Source organism: Ctenopharyngodon idella, chromosome 8, assembly GCF_019924925.1.
Source record: "Ctenopharyngodon idella isolate HZGC_01 chromosome 8, HZGC01, whole genome shotgun sequence".
Taxonomy (NCBI): Eukaryota; Metazoa; Chordata; class Actinopteri; order Cypriniformes; family Xenocyprididae; genus Ctenopharyngodon; species Ctenopharyngodon idella.
The window spans coordinates 17,760,593-17,783,456 of record NC_067227.1 but is presented as its reverse complement, the minus strand read 5'-3'; the positions used below and the strand labels follow the sequence as shown (position 1 = coordinate 17,783,456).

At 36.3% G+C, this 22,864-nt stretch overlaps 2 protein-coding genes across 4 annotated transcripts; both read right to left on the bottom strand.

The window, feature by feature from the left end:
- Window positions 1-1,032: 1,032 nt before the first annotated feature.
- On the bottom strand, window positions 1,033-14,664 carry LOC127517721 (acylamino-acid-releasing enzyme-like). 3 transcript variants are annotated; one of them, XM_051903771.1, is made up of 22 exons: window positions 14,507-14,664; window positions 12,678-12,810; window positions 12,446-12,572; window positions 12,205-12,280; window positions 12,048-12,123; window positions 8,540-8,679; window positions 8,296-8,430; window positions 8,041-8,132; window positions 7,788-7,825; window positions 7,515-7,636; window positions 6,760-6,820; window positions 6,558-6,652; window positions 6,279-6,351; window positions 6,066-6,151; window positions 5,837-5,975; window positions 5,661-5,744; window positions 4,389-4,469; window positions 4,205-4,293; window positions 3,934-4,127; window positions 2,741-2,843; window positions 2,251-2,357; window positions 1,033-1,664 (listed from the first exon to the last, which is right to left on the bottom strand). In XM_051903771.1, the coding sequence occupies exons 2-22, from the start codon at window positions 12,802-12,804 to the stop codon at window positions 1,562-1,564; spliced, it is 2,148 nt and encodes a 715-aa protein (XP_051759731.1). In that variant the 5' UTR covers window positions 12,805-12,810; window positions 14,507-14,664; the 3' UTR covers window positions 1,033-1,561. The 3 variants fall into 3 exon arrangements, with proteins under 3 accessions (XP_051759731.1, XP_051759728.1, XP_051759730.1); XM_051903768.1 differs by lacking the exon at window positions 14,507-14,664 and adding an exon at window positions 13,307-14,466; XM_051903770.1 differs by lacking the exon at window positions 14,507-14,664 and adding an exon at window positions 13,245-14,464.
- A 308-nt stretch (window positions 14,665-14,972) lies between these two features.
- Window positions 14,973-22,742, bottom strand: LOC127517737 (uncharacterized). The gene is made up of 7 exons (XM_051903811.1): window positions 22,530-22,742; window positions 21,820-21,991; window positions 21,329-21,648; window positions 19,531-19,597; window positions 18,229-18,641; window positions 15,345-16,622; window positions 14,973-15,196 (listed from the first exon to the last, which is right to left on the bottom strand). Exons 1-6 carry the CDS (start codon window positions 22,557-22,559, stop codon window positions 16,605-16,607), a joined length of 1,020 nt encoding a protein of 339 aa, XP_051759771.1. The 5' UTR covers window positions 22,560-22,742; the 3' UTR covers window positions 14,973-15,196; window positions 15,345-16,604.
- Window positions 22,743-22,864: the final 122 nt, after the last annotated feature.

Sequence of the window (22,864 nt, the reverse complement as noted above, 5' to 3'; positions counted from 1 at the left end):
TTAATTTATGCTATAGTATTTTGCCAACTTAAATCAATTCAGTGCACAATCACTGATTCTGGCTGCGTCATATTTATGGCTGTTGATTCAACGTACTCCAGGCCTACTGGATCTTACCCAACTCCCAGCATTTTCGGGAAAAAATGCTTGAGCCATCAGATAAAGCTAACTTTTGTGTTTTTGTTAGGTTGCCACACAGAGCTCATGAAAGTACCAACAAAGCAGTGGCTCATTTTCGCCCGGTGTCCCTTTACTCAGTGTGACCTTAAAACTACCCAGATTTTTCTACTTACTTCCTCTAATCTGCTTCTGCTTTTCACCCCCTGGCAATGATTTTCTGCTTTTTTAGTGTTTGTGTTTATTCTCAAATTCTCCCTTGCTCTTTAATCTTCCTTTATAAGCATGTCTTCCAGCATCTAGGCAGACTGAGACAGAGAGAAAAGACCTATAATGACATTTGACCTGCCAAGACCCAGACACCTACACCAAACCCGATCAAAGGGTAAATAATAAAAGACCTTTCTTTCTCTTTCTCTTTCTCTTACACACACACACACACACATAGTGGCAGTGGTCTCAGGTGACCTGTTGTGTTCTACTTCTCTCTCTGTGGGTCATTAGCAATGCAATCTTAACAGGGTATAAAGCAATCTGCCCCCTGAGACTGCCAGCATATTGAAAATCCACATGCTACAATTGGCCTTTAAACACTGTAACATAAACCTGGCTGGTGCTCAACATGCCACAAACGGCAAACCAAAATGCCTAATAATAATAATACAAAAAGCAGGAGTTCATGACAGAAACATAAGAGCTGAATGAATCTGTCGAAGGGGATTTGAAGATTAAGTGTTCAAAGAACAAGAATGTTGCTAAAACTATGAAACAAAGAAATCTTTGAGAGAAGGATCTTTCTTAAGCGGCTGTAAATGAAATGGACACGAGAGTCTTAGATATGTGAGCTGTTACAGCAGCCACCAAAGCTAGCATGCACACCTGGGTGTATGAACAATGTCCAAAATAAATGACACATTTCTCTCTTGTATCATGTTTATAAACATGGAATGTTAAAGATCTTTACAGATACATTTCTGAAACTAGAAAATAGCTTTTTGCTCTTCTCTTGTTCTTCCCGTCCAAAATGTAATTTTTTTCATATTCAAACTAATTTAAATCTACAAACTCTCACTGACATAGTAAAAATACTGGCATGTCCATTACTGTCCATTAGAAACAGAATGAAGAGCAAACATCTCACAAAAGAGTGTGAATGTTCAGAAATTGATTCTGAAAAGAAAAGTTCAGTATCACAGTACATGAGCTCAGATTTCTTAACTTACAGACTCCATGCTTTGGCATTTGAGCCCTTATTTTAGCAGTGCTGATTTAACATGGACAGGTCTGCCCCCTAGTGGACAGTGACCTCCATAGCCTGTAACTTTAGCTTCAGTGCAGCATTCGTAGACATTTACAGTTTTGGCAAGAATGTCAAACACAATGTGTCCAGACAAGGGGAAAAAAAGCTTCTGATGGATATTTTCGTTTGCACTTCTGAGAAATGTCAGTTTAAATGTTCTTTAAACCACAGAACGATGTTGAGGAAGCAGTCAGACTGAGTGTTGACTTTAGACAGCGAGTGACCCTCATCACTGTACCACAACAACCTGAGAAACAGACAAAGAGAAGACAGAGAAAGTGTGTGATGAAGAAAGAGCAGGCTGAAGGGTCAGTGAGATTTTTTAATACTTTTATTAGGTTTTGAATAATTTAGACTGGCAGAAAATATACTTATAAATGTTACAAAAGATTATTATTTCAAATAAATGCCATTATTTTTAACTTTCTATTTATCAAAAAAATCTTGAACAAAAGTATCAACATTGAAAATAAGAAAAAATGTTTCTTGAGCACCAAATCAGCATATTAGCATGATTTCTGAAGGATCATGTGAAAGACTGGAGTGATGATTAAAAATTTAGATTTGAAAATTTAGCTTTGCCATCACAGGAATAAATTACATTTTATAATACAATAAAATATGTTAATGGCCAAAATACTGGCTGTTTAATCAGCCTGGTCTATCAATATTAGTGACTAATAATATCGAAAATAGTATTCAGTATGTTTGTATATTAAATGCTGGTGGGTGTGTGTGTGTGTGTGTGTGTGTGTGTGTGTGTGTGTGTGTGTGTGTGTGTGTGTGTGTGTGTGTGTGTGTGTGTGTGTGTGTGTGTGTGTGTGTGTGTGTACCTGACAGGTGTATTCCTGCTCTTGAGTGCTCTGTAGAGCTCCAGACCCTGGTGAGGCGATACTCTCCTGTCTCTCCCACCCAACATCAACAAAACAGGAGCACGGATCTAAACACACATACACACAAACCATATTAAGGTTTACTATTTACATATTAAGCTTATCATGCTACAAATTTAATGTAAATTAATGACCTTTTCTATCTGTGTGTGTGCATAGTTTGAGGACAAATTCGTACTCAGAAATGTGCTAAACCTAAGAAAATATCCAAAAACCCTCCTTTTTAGGGACACCCTCATTTGTAAACATAGTATAAAAATAAAGATTTTTTTAAACTGTAAAAATGCAGAAACTTTTAGGGTCCAGTATTTACTTTATAACTAGCTGTACATAAAACCAATAGAAGTCTGTGCAAATGACCTATTTAGATAGTTTAGTAAATACGTGTGTGTGTGTGTGTGTGTGTGTGTGTCTACGTGTCAGTGTAAACCTGCGCAGCGTGAATTATAGGTGACTTCTCCAGCATGGAAGCGAGGGACTGTGATGTGGGCAACCGGTCAAAAGCATACTGAAGCCCAACAGAGGAATATCTCCTGTAGAGGCATTAACACCATTACAGTTACCTTTTGCCACTGCAAAAACTGAAATACAGTATATTGATAATTATCCAACAGATTTAACATTATAATTTCAGAATACTAAAGCAATACTACATTACTGAATTATACACAAAGGTTGCTTCCTTCTGCTTAACTGTATTTTTTCCTGGATCTTAAGAAACTGGTTCTATGCTTTTAAAGACTCAAATCAAAATTGACTATTATTTTTTTATGGAATGTTTCAGTGTTTATTATATATGATTTATCCATGCACATCATTTAAAAAAGGAATGCAAAAAACAAAAACAAAAAAAATGTTTCCTCTAATAAAAAAAATTTTTTTTTTTGATTTACAACAGCAACATTTAAAATGTCTTTATCTCTCTTTGAAAAACAGATAATAAATATTAATGAATACCTGCAATAAACAGATTTTTTCCCCATTTAAATGCTCTCTAGCATTGATGAGCATGACCCTGTCCCGATACCACCTGCAACCGACTAGAGAGTAGAATATACTGGTTCATCTGTGACATAACTAAAACTCGTCAAGTCATTTCATCTTTAATAGCAGGGGTATTAATAAAGGCTGTCAAAGTAAAATTCTAATTCCACATTCAAATGCAAAAAGGATGCATTTGAATTTTAGGTGTGCATCAGGCATTATTATCAGTGGTGCATGAGATGGGATGATGTAAGAGTCGTTGTGTTTTAATGTTTTTTGTTAGCCTTTCAAGTTGAACCCACTAGATGTGACGCTGCTGCATAATTCATTTAAACCACTGCAGATATAGAGAAGCTCAATGGGGAGAAGATCTTGGTTACGTTAATTTATAAGTTATGCACCTTTTTTTTACATTCATGTTATTTCATTGCTTTGAATAAACAATTTAATGTGGTGCATTAATATTTTGCTCATTGCACCCTCTTGTGGCCTCATGAGACAAGCCAAGCTTTTCTTCCCTTAATTGAAATTATGCCTTTTAAATTTGAATATTAGTAATATTTAAGTATAAACTAAATTTAGTTTTTCAGCCATTTTTTACAGCCCTAGTACTAATGAATGTAAACATGAGTGCATTACCAGTCTATGATATCACTGGTCCCGAGCAGCGTGGCTGCATTGATGACGGGGTTTCGAGCTGCACATGCTCTGTAGAAATCTGGATACTGACCAACCAGGTGGCAAGCCAGGAAGCCACCATGAGAGCCGCCCATCACTGCTACTCTATCAGGATCGAGAGTCGTCTCATTCTGTAAAGCGCACAACACTGCCCTCTGGACACAAAAATGACAAACAAGCTAATGCAATACTTTTTTAATAACAGGTACATGTTATTTGTGCATATACACACCTGAACATCTTTGACGTCCTGACTGCCAACATTTCCAAGCAGAGACTCTATGGTATCTTGACCGAAACCAGTGGAGCCCCTGTAGTTCACTGTAACACACAAAATATTTAAATACTTAAAATCAGTGCTCTTTTTTTTTTTTTCCATGTTGTGACATGAACAAGAATGACATATGAACACTCACCCATAAGAACAGCAAAGCCCAGTTTGGTTAAAGCAGCAGCTGTGGCGTTCCAGTCAGCAGCGAAATGAGCGTGAGGGCCACCTGCACAGAGAAATACTTCACTAGGTACAGTCCAATGCAGTCACTTTTTTGTCAATCCAAATTAGTCCAATCCAATTTCAGATTCTGAAATGCTCTCATAAACATACTCATCACAGCACAGCGCATGTGCATTTATGAAACCGATAATCATATTCAAGCATTTACTAGGCCTGTCAAATTGGATGGTGCCAACTTTAAATCAGACAGAGACAAAGCACTACGGTAAGATTTATTTGAATGAATTAGTGAGAGTGAGAGTGAGAGTGAGAGAGAGAGAGAGAGAGAGAGAGAGAGAGAGAGAGAGAGAGAGAGAGAGAGAGAGAGATTGTGCATGTAAATTCCGTTTGTGCAGCGTCTTTCTACTAATAGTGAAGACAGTTGGGTCATATTGACCCGGAGAGGATTTTCTTTTACCTGAAAATGCTAGTTAACATTATCGCATTTGACTAAAACTTACTTAACTCACCCAGGGTATAACTACTTCCCCAAATTTTTTTTGAAAATTTCTGTAATTTTTTGTGATTTTTTCCCCCACCTTGTTACATTTGTGGTGTTCCCCATCAAAAATGACCAGCCTACAAAAAAATTGCTTATAAATCTCTTATTACTATATATATTATTGCCAAATTTTAGAATCAATCTTTTTGTCAACTTTTCTTTTAATTAGCACAGGTTTTGTATTTCTTTTTGGATCTGACTGATCGTAGGCCTCACTGATCTGAGCTTATACTGATTGGCCAGTTTGTTGTGTATGTATCAGTTTCAGTTAATTGAATAAATTACTTTTATTTTTAAAGGTGTTAACTATATTAATCTTACAATGCAAAGCAACAACTTACAAAGGATTCAATTAATCATGATAATTTGTGACAATTATTTAATAAACAAAGCACAAAAATGTATGACAATGCTATAAAACAGACAATTCATCATCATAATCACAATTATTTCTTAGACTATGAATCGTCGGTCAAATTTCATAATCGTGACAGCCCTAGCGCTTACATGCTTATTTTTTCATATTGATTGGATTATTTCAGGTCTACACCACCCCTTCCAATCAGATCGAAATTGCATTCGGATCGATTGAGGTGTTTAGATGAAGGCTTTTCAATACTTGGGTCATGTAAATGTAGCTATTCATCACTGACATTTGAATTAAAATTACATGGAAAAAAGTGCCAGCCTTACCGTGTATATTCACCACTAGAGGAGTTTTCCTTCTCTCTGGAGGACTGTAAGGCTTTAACAAAATTGCTCCAAAATTCAGTCCAGCTATATAAAGGCAGAGAGGAGGAACGAGAAAAATCACAAAGAAATATTGCTAGTAGTGGCTGTATAACTGATGATACATCCATGTTACTGACAGAACTGATGGTTCTCCTCTTGAGAAGGGGGTGTGATCAACATGGGCTGCCAACAAAATTCCTCATACACATCTGCTCCACCCAGATTACAAAGTTGCATGTCCTCAGCCTGGTCAACTGTTGAGAGGAAGCCAACTCTCTACAGAAAACACACAAAGTTATATGTCATGCAGTATCTTCAGAGAAAGATGACTATTATAGTAAAGTGTGTGCACGTGTGTGGTTGTACCAGGCAGGGTGGCCGATTTGGAGATGAGCAGCTCATCACCATCAGGTCTTTTTGTATAGTCAACAGCTGCACACTCCCAAAATCATCTAGCAAACAAAAACGTACAGAATCAATGACTGTCACAAATGGCACGAAACACAGTAAATGATACTGACAGTGATGTGAACAAACGGCTTGAGTCGAAGCTGTCATGACATCACTCTATATTCACACCTCCTAGTCTTAGCATATCCAGTCCGCACACTTGTGTGAGTCTTCCTGTTGTTCTGTCGACTGAGAAAACTGCCTAGAAGAACAGATGGTGCAAAATCACAAAATCTTTACACTAGAAATCAGAAATTCAGAATCTACACAGTGCAGACATGGGATTCACACAGATTTTCTATGCAAACTATTTAACAGTGTGCCAATTGTTTTGCACTTTCTCATTATTTTGGTAAAGCACCTGTATTTTTTGTCCTTGGCGGTATGTGTATTTATGCACTTGTTTACCTTATTGTTTTCACAGGCACTGCTGAAGAAGATTCTCTCACTGTCTGCAGACCAGCATTGAGACGGCAATGACTCGTATATACCGGCAAACTGACCTGTGAGGGATCATGACATTACTCACTTCAATGTCCATTGTCAAAATGCTATACAAATTAAACTGACTTGACCTCCCTCTGCAATGTGTGCATGTGTTTTCAAGTACCCTTTTCTGCTCGTCTAACCACATCTACCAAAACCGAAGTGCTTCTGTTCTTAATGTCATACTACAAGGGACAAACAAAGACAGAGAAAATAGTTTAATAAATATAATAAATAAAATATAATTTTAAATGTATATATACACACACATACACACTACCGTTCAAAAGCTTGGGGATGGTAAGAGTTTTGAAACAAGTCTTTTATGCTCACCAATTTTGTATTCATTTGATAGTAAATGTATAATAAAACTAATATACGTAATATTGTGAAATTTAAAAGAATTGTTTTCTATTGTAATATATTTTGAAAATGTATTCCTGTGAAGGCAAAGCTACATTTTCAGCAGTCATTAGTCTTCAGAGTCAAATGATCCTTTAGAAATCATTCTAATATCCTGATACGGTGCTCAAGTAACATTTCTTATTATTATCAATGTTAAAAACCATTCCACTGTTTTTTGGAAACCACTTTTTTCAGGATTTTCTGGTGAGAAGAAAGCCTAGAGAGCAGCATTTATTTGATACAGTAATGTCTTTACTGTCACTTTTGATCAATTTAATGCATTCTTAATGTGTAAAGGTCTTAATTTTTTTTTTCTTTTTTTTTCTTCTTTCTTTTAAATCTTACTGGCCCCTAACTTTTAAACAGTCGAGTAAATAATATAATAAATATTAAACAAAATATTCATATTTTGGCATTTCATTTAAACATTCCTAAGTGAAATATTACATGTCAATCAATTATTTACATTCTCACCAACATCATGCTCAAGCACTGATGATGTGGTCCAAAGACCTGTCCCTGTAAGTAGACGATCCAACACGAGTCTGGACTCATTCGAGGGCTCGACACAGACACGCCTTCAGGTGACAAGCACTCTGACCAGGTCAAAAGTCAAATTGAACAAAAAGAGGCTAAAGGACCAGGAGTTCTATTTTCACATAATTATATATAAATCAAAGCTCATCATGTAAAGCAAAAGCACTTATAAAGGTGCATACATAATATCCCTCCTATAAAGAATCTCACCACAGTTCCCTTTCATATCCAAGTAAAAAAGAGCTGATCTGGAAAAAAAGAGAAAATCAGCAAATATTATATTTTTTAAAAAAAACCTTGTGTTTTAAAATCTTGGCACAGAGTAAGTCAGCCAACTGAGATAAGCATTGTGTTTAATAGTAGCACTTGAGGGTGGAAATACAACTGAATCAATATTTCTAAGGGAAAAAAAAAAAAACTGTCTGTTAAAGGGATTGAAGCTTTCTCCAACTCCGCCTCTCACCTACGATTGGAGCAGAACTTCAAGCCCAGTCTGAATGGCTCATTCCATTGGCCCACAAAAATGACGCCCCTTCCATTAGGTCCCCACAGGGCCTTGAGAGAGAGCGAGGAGTAGTTCATAATTCAGTTAACATTTAAAACACTTGAATTTGAGATTGCTGATATAACATCTACCATTTAAAGCCAATATGGCACAACATAATTGATTATCAATTAGGCAAATAGTGTAAAGAATAGTGAAATATATCTTGCTCACCTGTCCTGGTGATATATTAGGAGGGACGCCAGCATACACAACGACTGCAGCTTTATTGAGATCAGCTACACACAAGACTGGACAGCTTTTACCCACCAGCCCTTCACCCCAGTCTTCAACATACACATTCTTATCCTGAGAAATGCACACAAGACTTTTAAAACTACAAATGTATTTCTTCTGACATCTAGTTATAACATTTACTGCACAAGGCTACATGTGGGATAAGCTCAGTTGATCTCACTTGTTCCTCAAGTAACACTAGCCCTCCGTCCTCACTGGCTGATACAAATGATGACTGAGCTGACGGCTCCACCCTCTTCTTCTCAGCCACATACAGCAACTTTTTTTCACATGGTGACCAGGCCAGACATCCAAACTGAGCTAATGATGCACAAAGAAACAGAAGACACACAATCAGACCAATATCCTTACACACTGATCAGGACTACAGACAGAGTAAGTAAAAATCACTAGAGAGCCACTGGTCACTAAAATTAATCAATAATAGCCAAATTACAGAACCACTCAATATACATGTCTATTTTAAAGGGGTCATGACATGAAAAATCAAAGTTGCCTTGATCTTATGACATATAAGAGGTCTTTGAACCATTAAAACATACTTCAAGTTACATAGCTTAAAACGTCCTCCTCATTATAAACAAAGCATTTATTTAATCAAGCTCCAAAAACAGCTCGTTCTGATATTGGGTGACTTGTGACGTCACACTGGCAAATACATTTGCATATGACTGCCTCCAGAGCAAGACATCAACAAATAGTAGTTAATACATCTTTGCACCATAGGCCCCGTCCATTGGCATTTAGTCGCATAAAAGGTGACATGTGAATGCACTGGATGTGAGCATTGCGTCACATCAAAAGCAATTAGAATCCATTATAAGCACTAACACTGTTTACACTGGATAGAGTATACAGATGTACATTCAGTTTCTGACATAATCCATGGACTTGAGTCTATCGACAACAGGACAAATGGAAGAGTGAGAATGTCTGCTTTGACACGTACAGTTTAAACAGCTCGTTAACATCTCTGTACAGACTTAAAAAGGATCCCAGCATCGGAAAAAGTGGATGGTTTATTTAATGGCGCCCCGGATTGTGTCTAAGGATATGTTTGTTCAGAGCATTTTGTTTTGTAAAAAAGGCACAGTGTAATGGAGAGTTCACAAAGGAAATTTTCTTGAAAGAACAACTCTATTGAATTTGACAGCAGTTGCATCACAAACCGCAAGAGAGAAGTTTCTTGTTTTACCAATGTAGAGAGTGTGTTCATTTATATGATAAATTGCCTATAATCAGGAAACTAGATGAGGTAAACAAAACTATACGTACGAGATGACATTCTCTTGATTTGTGCTTAAAGTGCAATAATTCTAATGAAATGTTCAAATAAATCTCAAATGACAACAATCATTGTGATTAAAATTTTAAGCAAAATAAACGTGATTACCAATTTAACCATTATGTAGCATGTAGGCATGTGACGGTATCAAATTTTCCTGTTGCAATAATTACTGAAGCTTTTATCACGGTATACAGTATTATCATGATACTGAAATATGTTGCAAAAAAAAAAGTGTTGTCATAGTATAACAGGTTTAGTAACTTTTTCTTGTAACAACTGAAAGAACTGAACATTTAAATACAGTAAAGCAATACACAAAAATGTATAAAGTAAACATGTTTCAAACAGATTAAAGTGCAAAAGAATTATAATTATACAATAAGGTCTCATTAGTTAATTTTAAGTAATGCATTAACTAACATTAACAATGAGCAATAGCTACATTTCTTTATTACAGAAGTTATTATTCTTTTTTAAAGTTAGTCGAAAAATACAACTGTTAGTTCATGTTAGCTCAGGTCCATTAAATAATACAGTTACAACTTTTGATTTTAATAAAGTGTTATTAAATGTTGAAATTAACATTAACTAAGATTAATCAATGCTTTAGAAGTATTTTAGAGGTGATGAACACCACTGCGAATACAAAAATCTGAATGGCTGTTTGAAACATTTAAATACTGTAGTAGCGCAGCTGCTTTGTTTACGAAGGTTATCGGGGTAACCGCTGCATTTCTGCTGTTCCATCAGCACCATCTGCTGTCAGAGAGTGAACGTGCACTTTCATTCAGCGCATCTCCTTCACTTGTTCCGCCATGCGCTTCGCATGCATGTCGGTCTTGTTTACATCAGTGCGCATGCCTCTTTGATGCAGCATATAGTGGTGTTGTGTATTTTAAACGGTTGATGTGTAAAGTATTCTTAAAATGAATTCTAAAAATCGGAATAATTCATAATAAATAACTATTCACGGTATTTTGAAGTGCCCACGGTAACAATATCGTGCATGTTCATTATCGTGATATATCGTATTACCGAATACCGGCACATGTCTAGTAGCATGATGAAAATGTGACTAAGTTTTCATTAACTAAAACTTGACTCAACAAAAGCAGGACAAGGTGACTAAATATAATACAAACTAAAAAGTACATTTGACACAGGACTAAGTCTAAGGGTGTGTTCACACTTGTAGTTCAGTTCTCTTGGTTCTTTTGGTCCGGACCAAAAAAAGAAAATAATACATTTGACCCTGGTTCACTTTGCATTCACACTGTCATTTTTAACACCGAACCTAAAGATACAAACAAATAAAAACAGCTTTTATGACGTATATTTTGTGATGGAATTTGTTGAACAAGCAAAACAATGCTGTGTGCTGGGCAAAATGCGCTCGCCTCACTGTATGTGTGCACATACGATGGTATATGATGGAGCTGACAACTTGTGAAGAGCTTATAAAATGTGTCTTGTGACATAATGTCCTGTTTTTGGTTTGTTTACTTCCGTGTTGCATTCATATTTTATTCGAACCGCACCAGAGCTCGTTTGGAAGTTGTTTGGTGCGCACCAGGCTTCGGATGGTAGTGTTCACACTTATTCAAATGAACCGCACTAACAGAGCAATCGCGAACATACCTAAGACTAAATTAAAAAACAGCTGACAACATTAACACCAATTAGAAGTGAACCTCAAAGAACATTAAGAAACAAAACAAAACAAAAAAACATATATATATATATTTTTTTTTTTTTAAATCCCTGTCATGACCCCTTTAATATATTTATAAATGTAAATTAATCTTGTGAATTTTCAGTAGCCATTACTCTAGTCTTCAGTGTCACATGATCCTGCAGAAATCATTTTAATATGTTGATTTGGTGCTCAAGAAACATTTCTTATTATTATCAATGCTGAAAACAATGTTGAAAACCATTTTTTGGTGAGGATTCTTTGATGAAAAGTGCAAAAGAACAGAAATAGGAAACTTTCTTTACTGTCATCCTTGATCAATTTAATGTGTACCTCCTGAATAAAAGTATTAATTTCTTACTGACCCCAAACTTTTGAATGGTATACTGTACATATTGTCATATCAAAAACAGTCTGATATAAGACTGATATAAGTCCATAAACATAAACCTTAAGTGCACCTCACAGGAAAGGTTCTCGGTTCATCCCAAATGAGACATGACCGAAAATGGCTGATGGTCCATCGAGTGAGTTAGTTTTTAGATTAAACTCTTGTTTTAGAATTTGGGCCTAATACAAAGAACCAGCTCAAAAGGGTCATTTGTTCACAATTAGCCATATTTGGCCCACAGGCCAGTGATTCGAGACTCTTGGTATGTAACACAGACAGCAAAAAGTGTTTCTTACCATCTTCGTACACTTTTCCATGCTTATTCAGAGCTAAGAGGTCCAAGCTTTTCTCCAGACCATTTTGGCCCCAAACCTACCAAAAGAAAGAAAAACAACGATAATTAATATATTTTCCTCACCTTAAAATGTGAATTTCAAAGATATCAGCCATTACCTCCAGGTACTGATGTCCTGCTTCCTCCCGGATGACAGCTTGAAGAGTTCCAGAAGGAGACTGGCAGCTGAGCAACCTGAGTGAGAGATGAATTTTGATGACGGGTGTCTTGTCTACATGTAGTCAAAACTATCTTTCTTTTCACCTCTTGAGGATACATGAAAATCTGCATTTATATATATATATATATATATATATATATATATATATATATATATATTATATATATATAAAATCTTACTCTTTCTCTATGTGTGAGCTTGTTCCAGATGGCAGAACGTGCTCTACTGCGTCGTGTTTACACAGTAGAGTCCATCTCTGAGAGAAACGCAGTTTCACCCCTCTCTCCAAATCACACTGACTCCATCCTACAGAGAAACAGAGTGGAAAAGCTAGCACCATAACGTTTTAATATTACTAAACTATGCAAATACACCAGAAAATTACACGACATAACTCTCCATTAAACTCACGGGCCAATACAGTGATGCACCGCTTATGACTGGCAGTGTCCACAAGCTCATCAGCGACCACAGAGGCCGAAATGGGAACAGGAAACCTGATACAGTGTCTGAACACATCTCTGATCACACTCTCCATTGCAATCTGAAACCACAAACATATTAACTTCCAGTCAACAACATAAACAGAAAACAACATGAGTAAACAAACCTGAACCAGCCTTACTTGTGGGCTGAGACTGGTAATAGCCCTTTTTTATATACTTTAGAGCCCACTGACTATATACAGCATATAAACCTAAGTTCATGATATGTCACATACCAGTGCACAGCAGCATTCAAAACTCAAAATTTGTTACATGTAACGCAGCTAATTTTCAATCAGCTACTAATCCCACATTTAGGCATTATTTTGCGCCATGAAATAACTCGATTTATCTCACTGGTCTGTATAACGCTATGATGACAATACGCTTCCGGTAAGCTCATTAAACAATATTTATTCTGTCAATAATAAAGCAACATGTTAATAAAAAAGACTGCCCGGACATTAAAAAGTAGCACCGGTTCCGTTCGCACCTTACAATAGATGTGGGTCAGAAGGGCGCAAATGAAATCTGGCTAAAACAGCAAAAACACACCCCTCCGTAAGGCATGTCAACAACAATAATCCACGCCGGTCGAGTGAAGTGAAGTGGACCGTCGTGACAGACGAGAGAGATCGGGAGAAATCGCTGGAGTGTCGATGAGAGCCGATGTTTTAAACGTCGTCAAAGCGCTTTCTGTGCGGACGCGTCCATTCTGCTGCTGTGAGGGGGGTTTCGGCTTATTCATCACACTTTCGACACTATGATCTTTATTTAACTGCGCCAACACTTAAGAACTTCTTGTTTTAATAATATAACCCATAGCATCATGTGCAAAGTACTGGGTTTCGTAAATAAATATATAAGTTACACAGAGCCACAACACAACAAAAATGCTCCCGCTCCTTTCTCGGCCACAAGAGCTTCATATTAGAGGTAATGGTCTAACAATCCAAAATTTGAATATTTTTAGTGTACCAACCTTTTTTTTTTTTTTCTCTTTATTTAATAAACCCTTGAACTGCATTTATTGTCATTAAGTCATTTATAGGCATATACGAATTTAAAGTGTCATTTAAAAAGATTGGTAAAGTAAAAGCTATTTGAAATGTAGATTTTGTTAGACCATTACCTCTAGTATGAGGCCCAAATGTTAGCTTTTTAATGCATCCTTTACATGACCGAGAAACGGCGGCTTGAAATGACTTGGCTGATTCAATATGTGAAAAGTTCAAGGGTCCATAAAAAAAACATTGGTATAGTAAAAACTGTTCTAAAGCTGTTTGGTAGAAGAGCTGGAATTTTCTTTAAAATAAATAAATAAATAAATTCCATTGGGTGGATGCAGACACATTTTGCCATTACTATTATCATTCACAATATCAATCTGCAAAGGAGTCAAATACATCATAGTTGTCTGAACTTTTCTTGGAAAAGCTCGGGATTTGTCTTGTTCAAGTGGCATATTGCAATGGACTTATGTGGACATAGATGTCTATTTTTTGAACATGGGTGGTGCCAAATGTGTTTTTGTTTTGTTTTTTTGTTGTCGTTTTTTTGTCATACCTAACCATTGTTGTCCCCAAACTATGGTTATTTTTTATTTTTATTTCTGACTATATTTGAAAGACCTTCCTTATTGAGAGGTGTCTCATCTTCAGTAGAAATAAAACAGTAAACTAAAGACCAAAGATGAATGCAATGTTGCTAGTAGGCATTTCCCCATGTATATTTCTGAACATGTACAGGTCTTACTGGTCCAGTGACTGTTCCTCCAACAGCGAAAATTCCATTTTTAAGGCCAATGGATGATGGTGATTTATATTGATATCTGGAGTAGACAAAGAATGTTGTCTTTGAATGTGAGTTTTGATGTTTTTTTTTTGTTCAAAATCTTGTTGCAAAAGCAGCACATTGTTTGCTTTGGCCTATACTTAAGTATTTTTTTGTTACTGGTTGAGATGCTTTCAATTGGGTTGGCAGACACAATATTTTGAATGTCTGAAGGCATTACAATTGTAGGATGTAAAACAGCAGTCTTCGAGGCTGTCATGGAACTTGGTGTGCTGGAGAAATGTTCTATTTCTGAGGCACTGTGGTCAACCAGTCTGATGAGATTTGAAGAAATAATGGAAGATCCAGAGGTGCTGGCAACTGGTGGAGAAGTCAAAGCTGGAGGTAAACCTGGATTGGTTAAAGGTTTAGAGATAGGATCACATTTGGCAGATACTGTTGAGATACTGTGGGACGATGGAAAGTTAGCTGGTTTTAAAGGAAAGGTTTCTACTCTGGAAGGTTCTGTAGATGTAATTTGGACTTTGGCTGATGCACATTTCTGCACATGATTAATAAATACGTTTTTTCGAATTATAATATGACGGCAGCAGAAGCAGTGATACTGTCCGCTTTCTATACATCCCAGGTGGCATTTATACATTTTATACCCTGTAAAAAAAAAAGAAGAAAAGAAAAATATTTAAAATACTTATGTTATGAAAGTATATATGCATAATTTTACATGCTGACAATAATTTCAGAGAGAGAATATGATTTTGTGTGTTTTATAACATTTCACAGCATCTCTAAAACATACCTTCATGCTTGACAACAGACCTCTCATGGGTCTGTACATGTGCCACCAGAGCAGGATACTCTCCAGTCTTTTTACAAAACAGGCATTTGTACTCATTTTCAGCAAGCAAAACAGGTCCAGGAGAACTTCCCTTATTCAAAATGGTAACATGAAACTAGAAATAAATTAAATAGTTATTGAACTCTTTAAAAGTCCACATCACTTATAACTGTCACAACCAAAAAGATAAACATTTAATTTATAAAATGTGAAGGTTTCAATACAAAAGAACAAAGGTATTAAGACACGTATGACTCTGGATGCAAAAAGGAGGAAACTAAAGACAGTAAATGATGTGGTCAAAAGGTCGATTGACTTCAAATGTGTAATATTTCAAACACACTTAAATTGAGCGGGGGACATAGTTGAAATTTAAAACAGTATTCCCAACCTATTTATGCGGCAGTTCAGACTATATATTTTATATATTTTAGACTATATATTTTAACTATTTAATTTATTCTTGTTCATTTAAACTAAAACCTCACGCTATACAAACCACACACCTTATAAGAACTTTATTTCTTACACAAGCCCAATTCTGATGGAAATAGAAGACACAGAACAAGAGGGAAAACACAACCAGATAACTTTAAGAATTAAGCTACATGATGCCACGTCCCATTAGTTAAACTAAAATTTCTCATGCCATATTATTGTATGAACAACAACAAAGACAAAAGCTAATATTTATTTCAATAACTTACTTTCTCATCTCGATATTGAACCATCTTGACAACATCAAATTTGCGCGTTTATCTTGGAGTGGGCGTGGGAATGTTGTTGCTAGTAGGCATTTCTTCTTCGTCGTCTTCTTGTTTAATGGCAGCTCACTCCTTGGCAGTATTACCACAACCTACTGCATAACTTACATGGGTGATAGTAGGTACCTTTAATAGGCATGGTTTGTAGCCTTGAAGGACGCAGACAGACCCTCCTATGTATTGGCCCATTTGGGAAATTCAAAGGTTCATAAAAAATATTTTGGTACAGTAAAAACTGTTCAAAAGTTGTGTTTCGTTAGTCCATTGCCACTAGTATAAAGCCTGAATGTTAGCTTTAACGCACCCCCTGAGTCTATAGAAACGGCACCATGAAATGAGCTGAATGCACAAGTTTTGTACGCACGTACGTGGGAGCATTTCAGTTGTGTTGTGGCTATTCGTTTTGTTAACTTTTTTTTGCAGTTCGTTGTGCACTACTGGGCCACCGTAGGATAGTTCACCCACAAATGAAAACCTGTAATCACGTTATGTCATTAAAACTTGGATGAATCATTTAGGAAACACAAAAAGATATATTCTGAATAAAATAAGGGTTAATAATTGGGTGAACAGTCCCTTTAATCTGAAGCAGGATAAAGGGACAGTTCCCCATTTTTTTTTTTTTTTTTTTTTTGTCAGCAGAACCCCTTTAAACTAAAATATTGTCTTACCCCCAATAATTTAACAATAAAAATGCATATTCACCGTTCTCTGATGTCAGTAAATATCACATGACATGCAGTTAAACAAATACAGTATTATAATAATATAGTGTTTATATAATAAAGTGTTTTACATAGAGATGCACCAATACTAAATTTCTCTGCCGATACCGATAACCGATTATTCACAATGATATCGGCCGATGCCGATAGTTTGGTTTTTCTTAAGAAGAAAATAAATCTCTCCCAAATAATGTTGCAAACTATACAGGGAGCCCTCTCATTTGGTACACTACAATATTAGAGGTTACAATTAACAACAGAGGTATTATATTCAGCTGCTGTTTATTTTCAGATATAATAATTACAGTCAAATAAAAACTGAAATGTATAAAACTTTGTATCACATAAGGTAGTTTTCATAAGCACTTGTTGTCTTCATGGCAAATTTACACAAACATATAATTAACAGTAAATAAGCTCCTCTCTAGTGTTTTTTTATACATGGATAGCTAAGGAACTGTGAACATTGGAAAACATTCCTGAGGTAAATTTGACATGATGTGACATATTGTTCACAAGCTTTTATTGACGTCTTTCCGCAGTTGAAACACAAATAAAGTGATAACATGAGACGTGATACATTCCGGTTAGTTGTACAATATCTTTTAACATACCTTTGATGTTCATTCATGTTTTTCGAGATATAACGTATTGAAGAGGAAGAAAAGACTCGCGCTCCGCACTGCCGCCTGAACTAAACATTACAGCGATCTGACACGTCACATTTAAGAGCGTCAAAATTTATTGTTTGAATTTCATGATAAAATGGACAGAATTTGAAAACTGAAACTTTCATTTTTCTCATAAGTTATAAAGCACAAAGCTTTTTGCGATTATTGCATGAGAGGCGCTATAAATAATATTTGATGTAGGAAAAAAATGCAGACCTGGTAACCCTGGCTTGAACTACGGGTGATTCACAGGGTCAAAAAGACCCTGCTTTAAAGTCACTATTTTTAAACTGTTAATGCGTTAAAATTCAACACACAAGTTATGAACACGTCTTTCCGCACCCTTTTGATTGACAGGATAAAATCGGCCCTGATCATCGGCAGTTTTTAAACAATCGGCTGATGGCCAATAGTGATAATAGTAGCTTTTATCGGTCATACCAATTGTTGGCCGATACATCGGTGCATCTCTAGCTTTACATAATACAAATTGTTTATAAAGGGTTTTATTTTGTTTTATATTAAAATTATTTATTTTAATTTTACATTAATTATTAGATTTTCATCACAAATCCCCAGGAATTCATAAACCCCAGTTTGGGAAATTCTGCTCTAAAGAGTAAAAAAAAAAAAAAAAAAAAAAGGCAGCATAACTTTGCAAAGGATGAATTTCTCTGTCTCTCACCTTCTGTTGTTGTCGCAAAGGGAGTCTCTGTTGTTTTGGGGTTTTCACCTGAGTAGGGGCAGGTTTCTCCTGGTTTGAAACTTGATCTGGGTGCTTCCTTCTTAAATGCACCTGCAGATTCTTCCTGTGCAGCATTAAACCACAGAAAGGACACAGATCTTGTGCGTCGGATCTGGACCTTTGTGGGATGGTGCTTTCAACAGGTGTGTGTCCAGTGAACATCTCATTTACCAAAGTCTGTATGGCGACATCAGCTTCTATAGGATGAGGATTGGCAGCAGAATTTGAGACGGTGGTTTCTGTGACATTGTGATCCACTACTGAGAGATTTACAACTGAAGGACCTCCTTCATCCACTGGGGATTTAGATGGCTCATCTGTTCTCACCTGCTCCTCCATAATCCTTCCTTCACCTGAGATTAAAGAGAGTAAAAATATTAAGGTCTCTGATCAGATCACAGCAATGGCAAACCACAACCATCAACTGATCCAGTCAATTCCCAATGGACAAAAAAAATCAAGTCCCACCCTACATTTTTTCACTGTTCGATAAGCTGTTTCACTTGGATATATATCACAATAAGGAAGAAAAGACTATAGCAACTACCTTTTTATTGCAATTTAGAGGCTGGAATGCACTGCATCACTTTTAAAATCTGAACAGATTTATATTATCAGATTTAGGCATCACTCACTTGCTGAACGACTGATGATCACACACTACCAAACTTTCAAGTCGTTCTAAACACAACAAGTTCACACAGAAACCTGCCTTGAAAAATGAAAACAATGTTCTAAAATCATCTTAAAATATCAAACATGTTTAATGGTCTGAAGTGAAAAATTTTGATTCTTTGCCCATCATACAATATGCGATTTTCTGCAAAAATTTGTCAAAACTGACTTCTCAAAAACTGTAGACTGGCTCTGACTTTCCAGACTGCATAACAGGGCAAAAATCTGCTATCGTTCCACATTGTATCACATACTGCACAGTGTTCACTCTATAGTTTTTAAAAATTGATGTTAAACAACATGCAAGGATAAACGTTTCAATTCTATAGTGTTGTTATGACCTCATCATGTTGTTTAATTTAGCAAGTGGAGCCTTGCCTTACTTATTTAGCATTTTTAATTTTAATGCTTTGTGTCTTCATTTTGGCACTATGATCAAATAACAAGTCGATAAAAATGTTTAACTCTGTGCCTGATATTACTTCATTCCTTTGTCACACTGGAAATGGAAGGTCTAGACGAGCACATTGAATTACGCAGAATGTTTTCTGTTTGATGAGACATTACCTGTGGACCGTTGGTCTGCCATCTCTGAATCAGTGGGCCCCGGGCTCAATGTCTCCTCACTTACAGCCTGCAAAAGCACAGGACCAAAAGTGTTTGGTATATTTATATCAGTTTCCACAGCTTCATAAATTTTGACACAACAAAGCCCCATTAAGGGATTTTTCTGCCATCAGTTTATGATGATTCATCTACGTCCACACGAAGCCAGAGCTCACCCAATCTGATCTTTTTTTTTTTCCCTCGTCTCAAGAAATATCTGCGTCCACATGAAACCACTGAAACGACTCAAAATGATGTAGTATACATGCCAGACCAGTATGTGGCGCTGTAATTCTGCCACAGAGATACACTTAAAACAGCGAATAAGACTTGGAGCATGCGCATAAACCTTGTGTGCTGTATACAAACTATAGTAAAGCTTAGAAATAATGCTTTATTTTGGCTCAGTAGCTTTCTGCAGCATGAACACAAGCATCTAGAGTCTGCTATTGTTGTTGTTGTTTTGTGCTGTTAGCAGCGTCTGACTAGGGTCGACACGTGGGGTGATGACATCATCGTTTCACAAAATATACGGATAGGCTGTCCACACGAAAACGCAAATACGGCGTTTTCAGATTTATCCACTCTGGGACCCGGTTTCACCTTCCGAAAACGCCGGATCCGTGTGGACACAACGAAGCCGGAGCTTACCCAATCCGATCTTTTTTTTTTTTCCTCATCTCAAGAAATATCTGCGTCCACACGAAACCACTGAAATGACTCAAAACGATGTAGTATACATGCCAGACCACTATGTGACGCTGTAACGCCTATCCAATACAAAATTTGTGCGTTTTCACAGAAACGCGTCTCCGTGTGGACGGGGCCTAATGCACTAAAAAAAAATCTTCATTTAGGCCCCGTCCACACGGAGACGCGTTTCTGTGAAAACGCACAAATTTTGTATGCAGATATTTCTTAAGACGAGGAAAAAAAAAAGATCGGATTGGGTAAGCTCCGGCTTCGTGTGGATGTAGTATTAGAGGCCATTTACACAACACCGTTTTCAACAAAAAATTTAAAACTTTTATGCGTTTTGTCCATTCATTTGCGCAACAACGGCATTTTGGGGGCCTGAAAATACAAACTTTTGAAAACGGGTTTGAAAGTGCACATTTTTTTAAATAATATCGTTATCGTCTCTGTGTAAACTACAAAAACGCAAATCTGTGAAAACGGTGACGTCATGCACATGCGTATTATGTGTTCAGTTTATAGCCTGCGCGTAGTGTTTCTTTACAAAGTGACATCGCCAACTACTGGCCTGGCATGCATAATACATGCATCCTTTTTGCAGATCCGTCTGAACGGGGATCGTTTTGACAACGTTGTCGTGTGTAAGCGGAAGAACACAAAGGAAAAGCTTTTCAGTTTTTAGTACATCATTGTTGTGTAAACGTCCCTTTAATGTTAAAATATATAACAGCTCCTTGAAGAAATCATTCTATGTAATATATTGACATGGTGCTCAAGAAACATTGTAAATGTTGAAAACAGTTGTGCTGCTTAATATTTCTGTGGAAACATGATAAAAAAAATTCCAGAATTTTTGATAAATAGACATTTCAAAACAACAGCATTTATTTAAAATAGTAATCTTTTGTAAAATTTTAAATGCTTGTCACTTTTGGCCAATTGCCTCCTTGTTGAATAAAGTATTAGTTTATTTAAAAAAAAAAAAAAAAAAACTTGACTGACCCCAAACTTTTTAACGGTAGTGTATAAAGATACATAAAAAACAAAAGTAAAAGAAACTTACTGTTTTAGGGCACAAGCGTTGCTCGAAGTTTGCTTTTCTTGGTTTGATTTTCTGAGGATCATCAGAGATCAGGCTCTTGTGTCCTTCACTGACAGGCATTTCCTTAGTGCTGCCAGCCTCAGAGGCAGTCAGATGAAGATCTGGTGCAGGTGAATTCTCCTGTGATTTCAACTCCACAACTGTTATCTTGGGTTTTTTGTTCTCACACATTGCCAGGTGTTTTAGAAAACCATCTTTCCTCATAAAAGTGGATGTGCAGCTGATGCAGTGAAAGTGTGGAGCAGTTCGGCACTTTAAATGACATTTGAAAATGAAGAATTCTGGAAGAAGATTTTATTATAATGATTATGCTTTGATAAAATTATAGTAAATTTTAAGTTTAGAAGGAGGAGAATAATGGTTTATTCCTGTAACTTCACTACTTGAGACACATTCAGGTAATAAATATTCAATATGCATGTCATTTCTCACACACAATATTTATTACTTGCCTTTGTGTCGAATTGCTCTTTTTCTGTGACCCTGTAAATGTTTCAAACATTTGCTTTTGATGGTGGGTTTGAACATCTCAGGCCCACAGAAAGGACAGTGGTACAAGGAACAACAGTCCTCACATTTCTGGAGAGTTGGCTGCTCCTCTCCTCGCAAAATAGTTTTGTGTAGCTATGAAATGAAATGTAGGAAAGAAACAACCTTTTAATGTGTCTCCTGATAATGATAATTTCAGGCAAGGGCTTTGTACATGAAAATTTTATTTCTTATCTCTTATGAGATTTAAGAAAAAAGATAAATAATCTATGGCAAAAAATATGTTTGCCTGCACCAAATCTATCCTAATCTGTATTTTTATAAAACAGGGAATTTCAATTTCAAACTCTTACAATGTAATTTAAAGCCAAATTAATGTCAACATGTGGCCAGGCCCAAAACATAGTACGTTTAAAAGTATCTTGGTATCTGTATTAGGAGGAACAATTAATTTATTACAAAACAAACTCTCTGAAATAACGGCTGATCCTTTGATGGACTCCTCCAACCAGGGGCCGATTAGCAGGTCTGCAGTTGGTCGCTTCATCAAACTGTTACTCATCTGTAGCGTTATAAACTCTGTATTTTGGTACGATTGCTTATTCTTTCATGACACAACGTGAGGTGATATATCTACCCTTATTGTTAAGTATGCAAAAACTTTATAACTTACCTCTGTGTGTTGACGTGTATGGCTAAACATTTTAGTCAAAAGAGCCCGATTTGTTTGGTCTGAAATCTCGCGAGATTACCCATGAGGAGACATCGTAGCAGATAGCTTTTCAAAATAAAGAGTTACAAAACAAGAGTACGAACATCATTTAAAACCAATACAGTCAAATCATTCCTACCATATATATTAATTGACTGCAATATCAAGCAATTTTTAATAATATACGTTTGTAATCGAAGACCCAGGAAGGTGAGATTTGTAGTGCAGTTTTACTGTATTTTGGTTTAATGCATGTACAAAATACATGTATGTCTGATAAAATAAAATAAAAAACT